General features: G+C 40.5%; 1 protein-coding gene across 13 annotated transcripts in view; it reads right to left on the bottom strand.

Annotated features, from left to right (window-relative positions):
• RIC8B (RIC8 guanine nucleotide exchange factor B) overlaps positions 1 to 9,976 on the bottom strand; it is a 116,776-nt gene extending 106,800 nt beyond the window's left edge. For 6 of the 13 annotated variants that reach the window (XR_011650298.1, XR_011650300.1, XR_011650301.1 and 3 more), the window contains exons 1-2: positions 9,407 to 9,952; positions 841 to 888 (exon numbers count right to left, since the gene is read on the bottom strand). Coding sequence is in view for 5 of the 13 variants with exons in the window: in XM_004473293.4 (XP_004473350.1) it covers positions 841 to 888; positions 9,407 to 9,490 (132 nt within the window). In the remaining 8 variants the exon portion in view is untranslated. Of the gene's footprint in view, positions 1 to 840; positions 889 to 9,406 lie in introns of all 13 variants that reach the window. The other 7 variants (XR_011650304.1, XR_011650305.1, XM_071219044.1 and 4 more) reach the window with 2 other exon arrangements.
• Positions 9,977 to 20,199: the final 10,223 nt, after the last annotated feature.

Genomic DNA, 20,199 nt, shown 5'->3' with positions numbered 1-20,199 from the left:
TGAGCTTGTCTTTATTAGCAATGTGCTTTAATCAACTAAGTAAAGCAACCAAAGGTAACCCCAATGGCAAGTGAAACATTACATGGTCTTATCTCTAATGTGTCCTCTCCTATAATAACTCCTTTTACTGGTGAGTCTCTTGACTCCATTTTCCTCTATGCTCCTGAAGCCAGTGACCTACACAGCTGTTGACAACATAAATAGCTGTCAGCACACGGAAGGGTATGTGGTTCAGGGGCAGCAGTATGAACAGCTGCTTTCCCAAACCTTAACCCATCCTGGTCAAACTTTACAAGATTGGCAATGAATTCTGGGCAGCCTGTAGTCCTGCCACCAAGCAAAGTCAATATGTGGAGATGAGAAGATCTGGGGAGAAAGTTCCCTGTGAACCCTTTACACTCCCCTAATTTATACAAGTCTACCGATCCTGCAGGAATGGAGCAAGAGGGAGCTATGTGTAACCTATATCAAGAGTGGGCATTTGTTTCTCTTCTCAGAATTCCTAAAAAACAAACTGGGTAGCAGATGTGGCTCAAGCAGTTGAGTGCCTGCCTTCCACATAGGAGGTCCCGGGTTCAGTTCCCCGTGCCTCCTGAAAAAAGAAAAACAAACAACAAGCAAAACAAACAATAAAACCAATTCAGGGAAGCTGATATGGCTCAGTGGTTGAGCCCTGGCATCCCACATATGAAGTCCCAGGTTCAATCCCTGGCCCCCAGTACCTAAAAAACACAGAAAAAACTGAAGGGAAACCAAAAAATGGTCAATAACCATCAAATGAAAACAAATATATACATACACACACACACACACAGAGTAACAAGCTACACCAAGGCTTACCTTTCTTTTATCTTCATCTGTTGATTCAAATTTGAAAGTAGCCCTATGCTGAGAGGGAAAAAAAACGGAAAGAATGTCATTTTAAATAGAGAGACTTTTAATTCTGGCTATGGTTAAAAAATACAGGATATCCAATAAATAGCTTTCCTATAAAAATGCTGCCTTTCCATCTCATATCTCAATATTCTTATTAAAATGAGAGACAAGCATGTGAACAAATAATTACAAAGCAGTGTAAAAAGACTATAAATGGAAAGGAACAGAGAGAACCAAGCCACTAACTCTGCTCAAGAAAACCTGGAATGCTTTGCAAAGAATATATGCATTTGAGCTGGATCTTGAGGGATAAATAGGAGTTTGCTAGAAGGCAGATGGGAAACATTACAGGGACAGAAAGAAAGGCTCAGTATATGAAACTTAATGATACATTCATGGAATAAGCAGTTCTGGGAGACTGGAACATAGGAAACATGTTAGGAGATGGGAGTAGAAAAAGATGAGAAAAGTAGAATGGACAGATTTGGAAAGAATGTTGCTGAGGAGTCTGTACTTTCTTTTTCATATGCAATAGGAAATCATTAGAGAAATCTGAATAGGGAAAAGACTTCACAGACTGGTATTTGTGAAAAGTACTTCTATAAGAATGAGGGTTTTAATCATGGCTCCACACTTAGTAGCTCTGTGACCTTGAGAGAGTAACTTAAACTCTCTGTAACAGGTTTTTCATCTAAAAACAGTGATCATAAAAGTTCCTGGTTCACAGGATTATGGTGAGGGTTCTAAGAGCTAAATCATATAAAGCACTATCTAAGTACCTGGCAAAAACATCCAGTAAATATCAGGGTTATAATGATAATGATGCCAATGACTAATATAAGGAAAAAATAATTGGAAGGGAAGAGATATTTTCAAGACTTTCCTGAAATGAAGGCCAATGCTGTATTTTCCACTTTGTAGCTGAAGTAGAGGAGAACGGATTATAAAATTGGCTTGCCCACGGGTACAGCAATAACGATGGTGACAAAAAGAACACAGAATCCCTCATTTTCCTCTCAGGTTTTATTCAAGAGAACCAAGAACCTAAATCCTAAGTTTTACTTTTAAAAAATCTCCAGTGAACACCTCCCTACTTTACTTTATAGTTCTCACTGGCCACAGTGACATTTATTGGCAAGCCACCAGGAATTAAGCACACTAAATACTGAAGATATTATCATTACAGGTGGTTCTGCATTGACAGCTTTGTAGAAAAAGCAATTTTTGAAATTAAATGAGGTGGAGAAGCACTAGAAAAAGCAATTTTTGAAATTAAATGAGGTGGAGAAGCACTGGCAGAGAAGCATTCCTAACTATAAGAAATGGTCAGTGGAAAGAGTTAGGGTAAGAAATAAGAGCCATTTGAGAAAAACCTAAGGGACACATATGGCATGCAAAACAATGAAAATGGATGAAGTCAAGCAGTAAGGGCATGGATTTAAACATTTACACCTGACCTAGCAGTTAGTGGCTGGCAACCAGAAGACTTTGAGGGAGGTATGAACAGTAGAGAATTTTTTAAGAGAATTTTGATCAATAGCTCACAGGCCAAATCAAAGGAGAGCCAGACTGAGGACATAAAGCCCTGTGAGGAATGGCAATCAATAATCCAGGTGTGATATTGCTGTCAGCAAAAAAATTGAAACAAACTTTAAAAGGGAAAATGATTTGGCAACACAGAAGTCATAAAAATATTCATACCCTTTGTCTCTAAACTCCTACAGCTAGAAATTTATCCTAATGAAATCATCCAGAAGAAGATAAAAGTGATATATGTAAACACACTTACTGTAGTAGTATCTACTATTGTGGAAGGAAAAAAAAAAAGGTAATCTGAATATCTAACAGCAGCAGACTGATGAAATAAATTGTGCACCCATCTATAAAACAGAATTTAGCAATTTTTCAGAAGATGACTATGAAGCTCTGGAGCCACATGGGAAATTACTTATGTAGCATCAAGTAGAGAAATAGTAAAATATCAAATTGTATATCTATAATGACAGTTACTCTATAAATACATGGTCACATAACAACAAGGACTTGAATGTTAAAATTGCAAAACTAAAAGCAACTATAAAGGGGTGGTGGGATTTCAGAGAAACTTCTTTTACAAAATTCATTATTGTTGATACATTATTTTTATAATAGAAAGGGAAAAATAAAAATAAATAAAGAAGGATAAAAAAAGTGGATAAACTAGTGAACAAGTTGTAAATCTGAGGCTTAGCAAAAACCACTGTTAAAAAATGATGACACAGCACCAGATATCAAGCTAAGGTCATAAGCTAAAATTTAGTAAAGGTCCAACACAAATGAAAATAAATAATTGCACTTAGAAACCAGGAAAGCTTAATTTTTGCCACTGTATGTGAAATATTAATTCCATAAATTATCTAAAATAAATGTACCTAGTTGCCAGCATAATGGTTTTCCTTGATCTTTTTAGGCATTTATGGTGAGGACACATTTAAAAAATCATCTTCTGCAAAGATATACCTATTAAATTAAATACCCTTCAAACAGTTTCTATGTAGAATTAAATTTTTATTTTTTTATTTTTTTTAGATACCAGGACCACGGATCAAACCCCAAACCTCTTATATGGGAAGCCGACATGCAACCAATGAGGCACATCAGCTCCAGAGATGGTTTTTCGTTTGTTGGCTTGTTTGTTTTTTATTTTAAGAGGCATAAGAAACTGAAAGCAGGACTGCCCGTGTGGGAAGCAGGTGCTCACCTGCTTGAGCCATATTCACTCCTAGAATTAATCTTTTAAGGTGATAATTTATAATAACACAAAGGACCAATTTTTCTGCTACTTTTTAAAAAAGATTTATTTATTTATTTATTTATTTCTCTCCCTTTCCCCCAACTCCACCCCAGTTGTCTGTTCTCTGTGTCTATTTACTGCATGTTCTTCTTTGTCTGCTTCTGTTGTTATCAGCGGCATAGAAATCTGTGTTTCTTTTTGTTGCGCCATCTTGTTGTGTCAGCTCTCCATGTGTGCGGTGCCATTCCTGGGCAGGCTGCACTTTCTTTCACCCTGGACGGCTCTCCTTATGGGATGCACTCCTTGCGCTTGGGGCTCCCCTACATGGGGACACCCCTGCATGGCACGGCACTCCTTGTGCGCATCAGCACGCACATGGGCCAGCTCCACACAGGTCAAGGAGGCCCAGGGTTTGAACCTCCCATGTGGTAGTTGGACGCCCTAACCAGTGGGCCAAGTCCGCAGCCTTCTGTTACTTTTTAAATGCAAGGCTGATATTGTCATGAAACCAGTTTTTTAAAAACAAAATTTCCAAAAGCCTTCTCTTCTAACTAGTATGAGTGCTTAATTAAAAAATACATACTGGTATGTGGAGGCAATACAAATTGAATTTTGAATGTGTCAATCTATTCAGAAACTTAGCCTTCTAAGACTGTTTGGTTCCTAAGGATGCTGGCTTCTATAATGCTGTTTTCTTTTGTCCAATTTTAATTATACCTAAACTATTAAGTACCCCTAACCTTTACTCTCTCCCCTTTCTAACGCTGAAAATGGGGGATGGCGTGGAGTGGGGATAAGTTAAGTGCTTTTCTAGAACTGTTCGGCCTAACAATCAACCACCTCCCTCCTTTTTTATATACTTAACTTCCAGATGAACACGTACAAGTCAAATATAAACTAAAGAGTAAAACCACTGTTCAGTTTAGAGAACAAGTAAGCTAGGAACAGCTCAGTGACACACCAGATTCATTATGCAGACTCTGCACCACAGGTTTTATATCCAAGGATTAGGCTCTAAAAAGCTCAGGCTCTGAAGTTAGACAGCTTTGGGTGTGAATCCCAGTTCTGCTGTTTACTAACAGTGTGACATTGGTGAAATTATTCAATTTTACTGACCCTTTATTGTATAGCACCTTGCACATAATAGGTGTTAAATAAATGGTTGCTATTGCACAGTTTATGACATGGCATCTGGTCAAATACTAATCTATAAGTAAACAGGAGCTATTTCACAGATTTCCAAATACACACTCAAACTTCACCAATACTAGGAAATTAACCTAATTGGGGTGATGTATGTGTGTGTCATGAATAGAATTACTTCTAGAGCTAAACTCTAGTAATTTAGATTATATAATCAATCTGGCAATTAGAACAAGGTATAACAAAGAAGCAGCCCCCTAAACATGTTCCTGTGCAAAAACCTGAACTGTGAACTCATCAGAACTCAACCTCAAAGTGGAAAGCAAAAAGTTCTCTTACATTGTCCAGGATATTTATATAACTCTATTCAAAAGGGGATGCTGTATTTCTAGAACTGTCCTAATATTAGGTCTCTATCAAGTGGGCTCTTCTAGCACATAAATGAAGACCTCACTGTTATCAGTGCAGTTTTCCTTTAATATGAAAATCACTCTTAGGACCCACCTGTCTGTCAGTGTCTTAAATACTTTCTACTCTTCACTAGGCTATTAACTTGCCATATTTCCAAAATGGAATCCTGCTGGAGTTTGCTATGGGATAAGGTGACCTCTATGGCCGCCAAGCCAGCTCTCTGATTATCATCATAGTTGATGACTCTAGACCTCAGTTTCTTCATCTTCTAAATGATCCAGTTATCTCTGAAGTTCCTTCTAGTTTAAATATCCTATGATTCAAGGAATCATGATAGTATTGTGTAACTTGGGGCCCTGGATCACTGTCTGTTGTTGATAATCATGATAATGATAGCAGGCAATCTCCCTACTATATCAGAACAGGCCCTGAAGGAGGCAGAAAAGCTTGGAAAGTCTAGACTAGACCAATACATCCTTCCCACAATTAAGAACTCATTCCATAACTGGAGTGGAGGTAATGAGAGCCCAACCATTGCCAAAGGAAAGAGAGTACTGTTCCTGAAAAAACTTTCTCTTCTGTCTCAAAAACAGAACAGGCAGAGTAGAGGCACCATGGCCCTGCAAAAAGATTCCCTGGATATGGAATCTGAAGAGGAGATTGCCACTTACTAATATGTGCTCTTGAGCATGAAAATAATGACTCTTTTTCTGAACTTTAATTTTCTATTCCAAATAAAAAGAGAATATTTCTATTTTCTAAAGATTATAGGCAACGAAATATGTGAAAGAGCTTAAGCTAACATATTTCACAGCAGGCACTCAATAAATGTTAACAGGCAAATGGAAAGGGGTGAAAAACAACTATTCCTTTTCTTTAAAAAAAAAACACCTTTCCTATGCTAAGTCCACTTACAGTATGTCCTTGAGAAACAGACAAGTTTCATTCTTTCTAGGATAGATCTTCCTTATTCCCCAAATAACAAGGGAATGAAGCAAGAAGACTTTGAAATTCGTCTCTGTAGCATGTCAAAAATACGACATTACCTAGAGCCAGACAGGTACTATTGCTGTGAACACATATGGTGCAAGGTACTCTGTTCCCATTAGAAAGTGCAAGGGTTAAGGAAAAAGACAAAGAATGGAGTATATCTCCAAATTTTCATATTGGGCTATGTCAACCTGGTGCCATGTTTCATTTCGGTTTTTTTTTTTTATTTAAAGCTAACAGTTACGCAGTGTTTCCTCAGTGCCCGGCACTGTTCTAAGTGTTTTAGACATAAAACTCATTTAATCCTAAAACAACTCTATGATGTAGGTACTATTATTATCCCCATTTGGCAGATGATGAAATTGAGGCACAGCAAAGTTAATTTGCCCAAAGCACACATACCATTAAGTGGAGGATCAGCGTTCAAGCAGTACGGCTCCAGAGTCTATGCTCTTAAGAAGCCATAGTACCTCTTAAGTATGTTGATCATTTTAATTGTAACTTACTGAGTGCCTCCTAGGTGCACTGTATTCACTGTTTGGCATTTAATACTTCATTTAATCCTCATAATAATTTAAGAGAATGGTGATACTATCACTATTTTATAGAAAAAGAAACTGAGACTCAGAGACTTATCCATAGTCAGGAAGCTAATGGCAGATGTGAGATATGAACCAATGTTCACCTGACTCCAAATCCCAACTTCTTTCTACATATGCATCTGTCTCCTTTTGAAGTTTGGCTTTATTAGAGAAATAAGGCAACACCTCCCCACTCTCCCCAACAATGAATCCAATCAATCACTCTCTACATTACTCATTTTCCTTCTTGGTTATATTCCTCGGTGCCCTGTAATTACCTCTTATTCCAAATAATATTTCTTAAATCTAGATGAGGAAACCAAATACATGGTATCCAGCTAATTCTTTCAGGCTCCAAATATTATAGAGCTAGGCAATTCAATTCCAACCCTCTATCCTTATTGCCTTACCACAGCAATCTATTTCCCCTTACTATTCATCTGTCCCCAAAGTCTCTCCTCTTGTGGGGCAAACCCCACTGAATTTGCTTTAAACTCTGGCCCTACTAAAATCAGTATTAAATATAGTGCACTCTCCTCTAAAGGAGCTAACTGACTCAGTTCACAATCAAGTCAGAACATTCTCAGGCTTGACTCAAAAAATTGCAAGCGCTTGAGAAATCCTCCTAAGTCCTTTAGCACTACCACATTAAACAATATACATTAGGCATGGCTTTAAAAACATTTCCAATGTGAAAAGGGGAGCAGGAGTTGTCCAGGACTTAAGCTCTTACTACTTGGCCAGGAGTGGTAAGTGGAAAGCAATCTGGAAGGAGATCAAGGAAAAGAAGAGATAAACTGGAGGAAGCAAATCTAGAGTTCTAATGAGTTCAGCCATAAAGGGAAGGAGAAATATTGAAGGAGGTGGTAAGATCCAGTTGGAGCTTTTTCTTTTTCCTCCCCCATAGGAGAAAGTTCCTATTTATTGCTGGGTATCTGAAATATAATAAGTGATGAATACACATTAGCTGATTTGACACAATGGTCAAGTTTTCTATTGTATTTCTATCTTTCCTTTGAAAATCGTTTGTAGCTGCCTCCAGTCTTTTTCGGAAAGCAATAATAAATTAAGTTAAATGAATATAATCTCTACAATTCGTATACCTAAATATTAAATGAGTTTCTCCTAAATTGAGCAGGCATGCTTGTCAGTAAAGCATACTAGAAAGTGAAGAAACCAAGACATGACCAGAATAGAACCCACGCATCCTTGTAAAGAAAGCATTTTTCTTAGCTCTGTAGAAAAAGCACTGGGCTTGTGGTCAACCTAGATTCAACTCTCAGCCCCATCTCTAGATGGCTGTGCGGACTTGAGACTACATTGTGACGCTCAAGTTCAACATCTGTGATGCTCAACTTCAACATTTGTGAAACGGGGAATACCACCACTCTCCTCACAGAGTTGTTGGGAAGATTAAATGGAAATGAAAACTTTTCTTAAATTAGAACTATGCTTTATGTTTTTGGATTTTCTCCATGCAGGGCTAAAATATCATACTGTAGCAGTTCAATAAGATAAAATGTATGAAAGTGCAGTGGTGGGCATATAGCAAACACTCAAAGAAGAAATTATGATGGATGTGAATGAAAGGAAAGAAAAGATCACATCTAGTGTTTGAGTTGATGTTGGGTGTGTTTTCACAAAAGTCATCCCTAAATTAGCCTTCTAAATGGAAGAACAAAGAGGCAGCCCGCTACTCTTTTGTAGTGAGCATGTGAAAAACCTAGAAGGAAGAGTAATAGAGAGCTAACGGTTCTTGGAGAGAGATTCAGAAAAGTGACCGGGATTTATAGCAAGATACCTTTTTACTGCAGAATTGTAAACTGGAAAGAACAGTAAATGGATAAATTTAGAGTCTAAGGACCTAGGTTGGGATCCCATCTCACAAGTAAGACCTTGTGCAAGTTACTTAACAGATCTAGAGTCTCAACTGCAAAAACCTCGCAGGACTACTGTTAAGATTAAATGAGATAATGGATGGGAAAGCTGTTAATGCAATACAAATAATAGGGATTATTAAGGTTAGATTCTGCACCCAGTGAGGACACATTATATCCATGACCTTGGGCGTAATTTCAATTCTTTGCGCCTCAGTTTTCTCATCTATAAAATGGGGAGGATACCATCGACCCAAAATCACTCTGAGGATCAAATCAAACCAGATATGAGACATCGCGCCTTGAAAATTGTACACTGCTACAAGTATATGAAAAGCTGCCATGGTTGCTGATTCGTTTTATGCATCTCAAGGGCCGTGATTATGCAAGGAAGCACGTATTTTCATACTTTACAGGTGAGGAAGCCTCATAAGCATTTATACATCCAGGAGAGGGGCACAGGGCACAAATGCACATCTAAGGATTCCGGGGGTGTGCCTTGCACGCTGGAAGGGAGAACCGTAGGGCAGCCTGCTGGGCCAGAAACAGGGGAGTGGGCGCGGGAGTGGGGGCAGGGGGATGCAGGATGCAGGGAATGGAAGGGCTGGGGGCACAAACACGCATGCCCGAGCCGGAAACGTTTTCGGGGGAAAGCAATGCGCCTCCACGGAATGGGGGTGGAGGGGATGTGATGTGCAAACCCGGAGGGCGGCCCGGGGGTGCGATATCGCACGCCCGGGGCCAGGACTCTTTACCTTGTCGCTGTAATCCCTCAGGACCCGCTCGATAGCCCCCGCCTCGCCGGCCCGGACGATGTACAGGGCGCGCTCCTCATCCATGGCCGCAGGTGCGGGGAGCCGCGGCCGCTCAGCGCGCCCAAGCCGCTGCCTCCAGGTAAACGCCTCGCGCCCCCGCTCGCTCGCTTCCCAGCTTCCTTCCTTCCCTCCTTCCCTCCCTCCCTCCTGCCTCCAACCCGCCAGCCTCCGCCCGGTCAGGCCCGACGTCACCGCCCCTCAACTTTCACCCTGCGACGTCACCGCTCCCCCAGTAACCGGTTTCTCGCGGCCACCCCCGACAAGGCCCAGAGCTCGATCCAGGCCTGGAGAGGGGACTAAGGCGGAGTCAGGCCTGAGGCGCCGCTTGCTTTCCAGTCTCTCCCTCTCTCAGAGAAGAGTCCAGCCTTTTAAGTGGGTTTTCACAGACAGAACTGTTCTCTCCTAACTCTCTTCTATGAATCATTCTCCTCAGTAGACAAGAGCAACCCGGCTCTTCCCTTCCCATGTAAGAGCCAACAGCTAACTGGACTACAATTCCCGGCATGCAATGGAGTCATCCCACACTTCCACCCTATTTATTGGCGTGCCGAATGGCATACCGGGATTAGTAGTCATCAACCGGGAAAGACTTCCCACCAAAGGCATGCTGGGAACTGTGGTCCCGCGAGGGCCGGAAACGCGAGTCTGCGGCAGCCGGAGACCAGAGGTGGAGAGACCGTTAAGGGGAGGGTTTAAGCCTCGGCTGTGCCTCCTTTTTATTCCTTACGGAGCTCACTATCCTGTTCCAGCCCTGGCTGATTGACCGTCGCGGAAACTAGTAACCCTTGGTGGGAACTGTCAAACACCGGTTTAATTCTCTTTTCTCTTCTAGTTTCGAGCTCTGAAATTCTTTCCTCCCTTGCTTATACTTGATTAAGGATCTATTTACAATAATGTGGGAAATTGCGGCAGTTATCTTGATAAAAGGGGATACGACGATTCTTTGCCCTATAATAATTGCTGCCATTTATCGTGCCGATGGGACTCCAGACTGTTAGGTGTTTTCCATACACCCTCTCATTCTCACAACACTGACATTTTTGTGGAATCAAAAGGAGCCTCGTTCAGATAGTTAAGTAATTTGTCCTAAATCACCTGGTCAGTAAATGGGGAAGCTGGGATTTGAAGTCCCTGCCCTCACTGAGTTTCTATTCCAGTGAGCAATCCTGCGAAGGAGGCACTGAGGACACTTGAGTCTTGGAGAAGTTGAAACTAATTTGCTAAGGTTGCAGACGTTTGAAGCGGAGTCTTTCTGCTCTCCCAAGCTATTTGTGAGGGAATGGATGAATTCTCCAATTTCAAGTTCTCCACTCTAAGCAACCTTTACTAAAAATCATCTCTCCCCTGCCCACTCTCCCTCTTGAGCTGTGCTGAAGAGGAACTAAAGGGGATAAAGATTAATTCATTCAATAATTTTTGAGTTTCTTCTGTGTGTCAGAGATTGTGCTACACACTGGGAATTTGGAGCTAAAGACAAACATGGAATCTGAGATTGGAACTTTTGGTCTCTCTGTGGGCTCTGCTTTCATTCAACAAAAGAGTCAGATTTTAAACCAGCTCTTGAAAAAGCATACTGGTTAGAAAGGTCATGAAATAAGTTAATCTACATTCTTTAGGTAATGGTAGTATTGTGCAGTTGGTTTTAGCAGTTTACAAAACATTTTAATATACATTATCTAACATCATTGAGGAGGGTATTGGTCCCACTTTACAGGTAAGAAAACTGAAGCTCAGATGAGTTAAGTAACACGAACTGGGTCTCAGAGTTATAAAGTATTTGGCTGCCTACTCTGTGTCTAGTACTGTCAAATGCTTTTTGGGTAGCTGTCTATTTATTTTTGAAGCAAGGGCTCCAAGAGAGGATATTAACAAGTATAAAATATCTGAGTAGAGAATGTTTCTTTTAAAGAGGGTCTTACACATGTTGTGTCTGAAATGTCTGTTTACCAGAAATGAGCTATGTTTTTAGGCTACACCCCTGTGCTTCTAAAAAGAATTAAAAATGTGAAACCTCATGAATTAATGTTTTGGGAAATTGCACTTTAGAAATTTTAACTAAGCACTAATATTCGGATTTTATAAATCAAAAGGATCTTTGACTCTAACTCAAGTCATTCTTTGACCACTGACGAGACGCTGGTCCCAGAAAAATTAAGTGACTTGTCCAAAGTCAATAGTTAAAAGCAGAACTGGGATCAGAGCCTAGCTAAGTCCCAGGTCACTACATCACTTTACCTCCCTGAAAATTCAGTTCTGTGATATTTTCAGTGACTCGAGTTGCTAATCCCGGACTACCTCCAGTTCTTACTGGTTCTTGGATGGAATGGTGCCAAGGAATTAGGATGCAGAGCCTGTATCATCAAACTAATGTATTTATTTGCAAATCATTTCTATGAGATATAGTAATATAATAATTCTATACATATACATGGTCAGTGCTTTACTCTTGTCAAAATACTTCCACATAGATTATCTGGCTTACTCCTTTATAACAGCTGAAAAATGTGAGGTCAATAGGACAGGTATTATCTTCCTTTCTAGAGAGAAAAGGGAAGTTCAGGGTGTTGATTGGCTTGCTCATAAGCAATACATCTGCTAATAAGTGATATAATTAAGGGCTAGAAGCGCTCTGGGTTCTGATAGCATAAAATGTTATAGGCTTGGAGGTTAGGGCCAATGAAAAAGCCTGCAAATAGATGCTAGTCATTTATTTTGGACTTTGATATATTCTGCTGTGGTGTTTCCTCTTACTCCCAACAATGGACTAGTTGGAATGTGCTAAACTCATGATCTTTAAGGAGCATCTGGTGCTAACTGCTTTTACAATCCAAATCTTCCACATGTAATACTTTCCATGCATTTTCTGCAGAAGAAAAAAAAATTAAAAACTAAACAGTCTTGAGAACTCCACTAATTCAAGTCACTCAGCAACTACTACCTCTCTGTGTGAGGCCCTTACTCAACCATTCCTAAACCACAGTGCCTTTAGATGAAAAATAAAGGATTGACCTAAATCAGGGGTTCTTAACAAGGGGTCCATGAGCTTGAATTGAAATTCAAAAAACCATTTTTCTTGTGGGGACACGTTGGTGTGGGTGTGATATATTTATTAAAAAATATGCAATATAGTGTGGACTTAGTAAGGGGTCCGTGATTTTCACCTGACTGGCAAAGGGTCCATGGAACAAAAAAGGTTAAGGGAAGCAGACTTGGCCCAGTGGTTAAGGTGTCCGTCTACCACATGGGAGGTCTGCGGTTCAAACCCTGGGCCTCCTTGACCCGTGTGGAGCTGGACCACATGCAGTGCTGATGCCCACAAGGAGTGCCCTGCCACGCAGGGGCGTCCCTGCGTAGGGGAGCCCCACACACAAGGTGTGCTCCCTGTAAGGAGAGCCACCCAGCGGGAAACAAAGTTCAGCCTGCCCAGGAATGGTGCCACACACACGAAGAGCTGACACAACAAGATGACGCAACAAAAAGAAACACGGATTCCTCCACTGACAACAACAGAAGCAGACAAAAGAACATGCAGCAAATAGACACAGAGAACAGACAACTGGGGGGGGGGTGGGGAGGAAGGGGAGAGAAATTTTTAAAAAATGTATGTTTAAAAAAAAAGGTTAAGATCTGGATAGTATCATAGTTCTCTCTCGGTTCTAAAAATTTATGATTCTAAGAACAAAACCACATTTTCATATTAACTCATTATTTAGAAAAACCTATTATTTAGAAATGGGCTTATACAAATCAGTATGTGGCCTATTGTAAGTGAAAAATCTTTCTCTTCCTACTACCAATGCTCCTGGTATGTGCACTCAAATGTTGATCTATTGCAATTATTCCCAAACCTGTCCACAATTTAGAATTTTCTGGGGCACTTAAATTTTTTCATTGGTTGGACCACAAAGATTCTGATTCAGTTGATCTGTAGTGAGGTCTGGGTATTGGTAGCTTTAAAAACTTGCCAATTGATTTGAATGTACAGCCCTAATTGAGAACCACTGGACCGAAATTTTGCTAGAGTATCAACTACTGGACTAATTTTTTGATAGACTACCATACTTTTTTACTTGTGACTCAGTCTGAGTCTGAGAAATCAGAATACCTTGGCAAAATGAAAGTTAGTATTTTATTCTCATAGTTTGTTTCTTTAATAAACATATAGTACTCATTGGAGCATGGCATTGTCTTAGGTGCCATAAGACATAAAAACAAGTAGAAACAATGGATTTTCCTCTTTGGGAATATAAGAAACAATCAGAAAATAAATGAATATTTTCTACTTATAGGATAGAACAAATTGAACTTTGCGTCAAAGGAAGGTAAACATCGATATAAGGGTAGTACTCAGAGAAGACTTTTTGGAAATGGTAAGCTGTCACTGGTGGAGAAGGTTTAGAGAGCTCCCATAGGGAAACACCTTGAGAAAAGATAAGGTCAGGAGGCAAAAATTAACAAGATGCTTTTACAGAAATTATACCAACTTGCTTGACCTTGAAGGCCAGTTTGATTGGGTTATGGAGGGGGAAGAAGCCCATTTGATTAATACTTATAAACACTCTGCTGGGATGGTTATATTTGATCTCACTGGGGGATCATTAAGTTCTTTATCAGGATAGCAGCATGATGAGAATAGTGCTTGAGAAAGATTTTTTCGGATTCCATGTGTAGGAAAACATTTGGGCAGGACAGAGATTAGAAGCAAGGACAATATGAGCATGAAGAAGGGAATCTGTCAGTGGGATAAGGAAAAGTTAAATCTGAGAAGTGTTTTATAATCAGTGATGACTCTAGAACCAGCCAATCCAACTTGAGCTGACAACATTTTATATTTCTGAAAACATTACTTTGCAATCTCATGTAACCAAAGTAAATAGAACTGGGAGACAGGAGAGGTCCTCTTGCCAATGGGCTTCAGATCCTCTTGCACATTATTTTATCTTTCTGGATCTCATTTATAAAATTAGAGTTGAACTAGATGACTTCAAAGGGTTTTTTATACTCTTAAATTATATTACTTGATCCAGCCTTTCAGCACTTTTATGAAATTCCTCCGTAATGGTCCCAGTATTGCAATTGCTAAAACTGAGCCCATTCCATGCTGTTAGTCCTTGGCAAATGCACCTATAGTTGTTTAATATTTGATTGACTAGTCACAGTGGGACTCTCAGATTATGCACACGAAATGGGCTCTGCCCTTTAGGAGTTTTTATTTGTCCAAGAGCTGGAATGTGGGTCAGAGCCATTTGCATCTCACTGGCTTGGAATCCCATCCAAACACCTCTTGGGAAAACCCAGCGCTTTGGGTGGCAAAGCTGTAATGTGGTGAAAGAACCTAGGTTGGGAATTGGAAACCCTATATTTTAGTACCAGCTCACTGTATGAGGCTCAGAAGCTCAGAAGCTGATCTCTTGTCAAACTCCCTAAAACCCTCCTGGCAATCTTATTTTTTTATTATCTAACAGAAGAAAACCTGAAAGCCAGAAGACTTTGGTTTTAATTTAACTCTGTCTCTGGGTTTTCATGAAGAAGTCACTTGCCCTCTTCTTTTTCTCAGCTGTGGTGAACATAGTACTACCTACTTTGCAGGATGTTGTAAGTCTGTCAAAGTGACCAGCACAGCAGGCCTAGCATGGAGTAGCCACTCAACTGTCAGTTGAACTGGAAGAAATATGCAACCTCCTTCACAAGGATGTTGAGAAGATTCAGAGATAAAGGTCATGCTATTCCTATGGATGTACAAACACCATGCATTTCATTGTTATTGCTATTTTGCTGCTGTTCAACAATAGAAAAGTAATTCTGACACCATGCTTTGTTTGGAATCTTTAAGCCTTGAAGACAGTGATTTTAACATCTTTAACACTAACATGCTGTTAGACAGTTTTGGGATAGTGACTATCATACATAAAAATGTATGTATTTATTTGTGTGTGTGTGTGTGTGCAACATACACCACGGCAATGCCTTTGCAATTAAGCTTATTGAGAGTCACATGTCAGGGAAAACGTATTCTCACCACCTGTCTCTCCTCACCCTCCCCCCACCTCTTTTTAAACTCTTTAGTGCAATAAAGCATTAATTTACTTACCAATATTTGATTAAACTGTTAAGGTTCAACCCTGGGAGGAGGTGGCAGGACAAAAGATTATTGTCATTCATCATCAACACATTTTAGTCTTCCCCTTGAGTTGCCTATGAAGGATTAGCATTTCCCTGAAAGGAGGAGGACAGAATAAATTGCATCTACCGCCAAAAACCTGCCAGCTCCTTTCAGCTGGGGGCACATACCGGGAGCTTTTCCCATATTAGTCAGCTTTATCTCGACTTTTAGGCAGTGCCTACATCTGAATTTCATGGGGTTCAGGGTCAGTCAAAACAGAATTGAAGGGTTGCTGAGGTCAGAGGCCACCGTTGTCAAAGGGTGGTGACCTTAACAGCAAGAGGTAGCTAGTCTTTCCACCCCCCAATCCCCACCCCCAAAACACACACAAAGTAACTTCACTCCAATGTGAATGTCTGGCTCATTGCACCTCCCCTGCAGAGCTTTTTTTTGACCTGGTAATAAAAATTCTGTGACTCGGGTTATGTTTTTAACTTTTAAAAATTTTATTTTCTTTAGTTCCTGTTTCTCTACAGAACGACCAAGTCTTGGTCCTTGATAATGTAATTACTGGTTTGTAGGTACCCTGGGAAATGAGGGAAAGTTAGCCTGCTGTTATCTTAGAGTGAGTGGAATGCCACCCTGGGTGTAGGGGAGGATCCAGTGCCCAGTTCAGAAATTGCCTTCATTTAGCACACAGAAAAATTTCCCAGAACTTCTGAAACTCTCTCAGACCCCAGTAAATTCTATTACCACAGTCAAGATTAATTTAAGACCGGCAGTTTTATCTTTAAATCCCAGCTCCACCACTTTCTGTGTGATCTCGGGCAAGGCACCTGAACTGCTCAGAGCCTCTGTTTCTTCATCTGTGAAATAGAAATGACAATGCAGGGAGGTTTGAGAAGTGGAGATGATGAATCTAATGTGTCTGGCACATAGTAGGCCCCTCAAAAAGGAATCCTTTATGGATAAAGGCTAATCTATTTCAGAAATGTGTCACATAGCGCTCAGAAAAAAGTGAGGAAAGAGTGGCAGGCTCCTCATGTAAAGATTGTCCTTCTGCCTTGACATTTCAGTTCATAAGAAGACATTTGACAATTTGATCATTTTTGCAGAGGTTCAGCATGGATCACTGTTTTGGAAATCATTCCTGCTTGGGGCACAGTGTGACAGTTCATTGAGAATTCACTCTCCTAAACCTCTCACAGCGGCTTTCCCCTTCTCTTTGGAGATTATTATAAATACCAAGTATCAGCATTTTAGCTGATTCTGAGGCTAATTCTCTAACCCCTGCTGTCACGGTCAGACCTTATTATTTTTCATAATAATTCTTAAACAACTGGTTTTAGCTCTTGAAGCGTTTATGATGACAAAGGGGGGAATAAAACTAGGGAGTCCTATTTTTCCCGCCCACCGTCTCCCTTCACCCACACTCCTTTCCTAGCAACAGCTCTTTTCTCAACTCTTGTGGCCCACGTCTTCCGTCCCACCTACACCAGCAGCAGTAAAATAGGGGGTGAGAGGGCTGGGGGGTTGAGGTGCAGGAGGCAGAAGGGGGAAGAGTTTCAGGGAGGAGACTGATGAAGCACAAAAGGTTCTGACCTCCTTGGAAGAAGAGGAAGCCACAGGACTGTGTCCAAGCTGGCTTAGCTTGGGAGGCTGCCAAGGAACTGAAGCAGAGAAGTTCCAGGTTAGAAGGGCAGGCAGAAAAGTGGTATGGAGGTGGGGTGGACTGAAGGGCAAGCAAAATAATGCAGTTAGGGAAAGGCTCATCAGTTAAGAGGAAACTTAGTGTAGATTCCCATGGCATGCCACTATTTGCCCAGGGCACTATTCTCCACTCTGGACAGACCAAAATGCTGTAAAAACAAAACAAAAAAACTGGGGCTGCAGTTCAGGGAACAGAAGTCACTGAATATTAGAACTCCCAGGTGGAAAGGATCAATGTTCCTCAACCTCGACTGCGCATTTGAATCATCTGAGGAGCTTAAATAAATGTTGCGGCCCAGGTCACATCCCAGGTCATTTCATTTAGTCACTGTGAGTGGGACATGTACATCAATATTTTTTTTTTTAAGTTGGCTAATTCTAATGGGCAGCTAGGATTGAGAACCACCGAAGCCCAATCCTACTTAGAGCAGAAATGCCCCTTCTACAGCATCTTTGGTGGAGCCAGGATTTGACCACAGTTCCACTTCACTTTAAAGCCAATAAGCATAGCCATCATTTTTAAAAAGCTTCCAGTGATGACAACTTGCCTTCTCTGAGTTCTTGTCTAAGTTTGAATCTTTGTTCCAAGAATTTTAAGTTCCATGAATGTCAAACACACTGTATGCCCCCCCCTCCTACTAAATTTCAGAGAACTTCCCTCTTGGCTTCAGGACACTTATGTTAGTTCCTCTCTGGGTACCTGTGTAACAAAGGGAGTATTTATACCTTTCATGTATATACTTAAATGTTCATATTTAGAATGTTTCCCAGGGTTTAATTTTTTTTTAAATCTTTCAAGTTGGTCTTTAAGGACTGCAAGAAATTGGGATAAAGAGTCTGTTTTTGCTCTACTCCCCAGATTCACTTCAAACATCTTTATTGACATCACTTTAAAATGAGTATTAATGGCAATTCTGAATGGAGGGGGAAATTGCAGTACTATCAAGTCATGTAAGGGAAGGCGGGGTTGGGTATGAGAAAGCAGAAGGAACTTTGCTTGGTGATGCCTGCACAGGTGTATGGGCTGTGTTCTTTCGGGCATGAACCTGTCAGTTTTTTAGCACCAGCTGGTAGAGCTGTCACCTTGGTTCTTGTGGCTGACTCCCTGAATCACTGTCTAGCTGCCAGTCCATTCTTTGTTTTCCCTAAGCTGTCTACCCTCCTCACCCAGATCCGCCATCTCTGGTCCATCAGCACAGAGACTATAATTTGGAATGTCAGAGTCATAAAACATGCTCACTTGAGGTCCAAAGTGGAGAGGTGACCCCTTCAAGGTCACACATGGTAAAGCCAAGGCTCCCTTTCAGTTTCCATAATTCTACTATTTCTCCCCATTTAGGTTGGGTTTACTCAATGGAAAGTACTTTTGTTTGGTCTTTGCATGGATTGCTGTCTCAGAAGAGCCACAGAATCCCTTTCTCTCCAGACCTAGGCTATACTATAGGCCTGACAAAGAGCCCAGCAGGTTGGATGCTGAGGAAACCACAGGCCTTCAACGTGGGTGAGCCATCCTGGCTGCTCTTCATGACTGTAGCCAATTTCCAGCTGGCAGAGTCCTTTTCAGAGACAGAGAGTCCTAAGAGGGGAGTATCCCCTTATTGCCAGGACTCCTCTGTTCTTCCTGACAAGTCACTGGCCCCACTCCCAGCTGCCATCCTTGCCCATTCTTATTCTGGTGACCAGCTAGGCACCATCAGAAGGAGAGAAGGTGCATTCGAGTCATGTGCACACAGCAGCTGTTGCCTTTTCCTAATCAGATCCTTCCCAGTGCTGAAGTTGAAGGTTTTAGAACATTTGGGGGCATAGGTAGTAATCACAACTCCCTGGAGATAGGTATCCTGTGCCCTGGAGAGAACACCTCATCTAAAGCTGCCTTTTTTTGCAGTGCTGATGACTGACTCTCCCTTCTTGGTAATGCTGTGAGGAGGCATGCATTCTCTCTCTTGCAAAGTTCCTCTCTATTCTCTGAGATTCAGGCACTTGTTGATTATGACTATCTTTGCCTAAATATTTGTGCATTTGATGAGCTTGTGGCTTTTACTTGTAAATGGGTGTTTTTTCTTAAATAGTATTAGCGATTAATTTTTTGTTTAGTTAATCAAAATTCAGACTTATTCCAATTTTTCATTTATGGTATATTAGTTTTGAATTACAAAAGTGACAGGCCTTGTAATTCTCAGGTCTATTTTATACGGTGATTAAATCTGAAATTTCATTCTCCTTCTCCCTTACTTTGTATGTAAAGCCAACTAAAGGATCGTGAACAAAAGATCAAACTAATTTACATTCAGAAAGTAAAATCCAACAGGCTACTTATTTTGGTAGACCAACATAGCTGTGTATTTTTAAGGGGAAGTTATGTATAATGTATATATACTTTTAATCTTAAAATAATATTCAGGTATAAATATGTTATGTAATAGCAAGTACTTTGAAAGAGCTTGACTTTAAAAATAAACCTTTTGAAATGCAAATTGAGTTGTCAAATTCTCATGCCTTTTAGTTAAAATAGTCACTACTGCCAGTTCTGGAAATCTGTGGCTCTGAATCTCTCATAGATCGGAGGCTCTTAATATCTGAGAAAAAGTCATTTTGGTTCTATATCCTCACTCCTCTCAGCCAGGAATCAAAATACAGTGCTGAAGAAAAAAATTTTAAATACTTATTAAGTATTCAGTAATGTTATTGTCCTGTTCCAGAAGTTTATTACCATTTAAAACATTGCAACTTGAAATATTTTTACCCTCAGTGATCATTAAAGCATAATGAACTAAGTACCAGGGGACCTTTTAATGATGCTGGTATTGAAGAATAATATTCCCTATAAGAGCTAAAAGGTCCCTCTCTTTGCTGACACTAGCCATTGTGCAAACTTAGGGCAAATCCTTATATGTAGAAGAACTGTTCTCCTACAAACCTC

This window comes from Dasypus novemcinctus, chromosome 12, assembly GCF_030445035.2.
Source record: "Dasypus novemcinctus isolate mDasNov1 chromosome 12, mDasNov1.1.hap2, whole genome shotgun sequence".
In the NCBI taxonomy this organism is placed as follows: domain Eukaryota; kingdom Metazoa; phylum Chordata; class Mammalia; order Cingulata; family Dasypodidae; genus Dasypus; species Dasypus novemcinctus.
The sequence above is the reverse complement of the archived record's forward strand: the minus strand, read 5'-3'. Positions and strand labels throughout refer to the sequence as shown.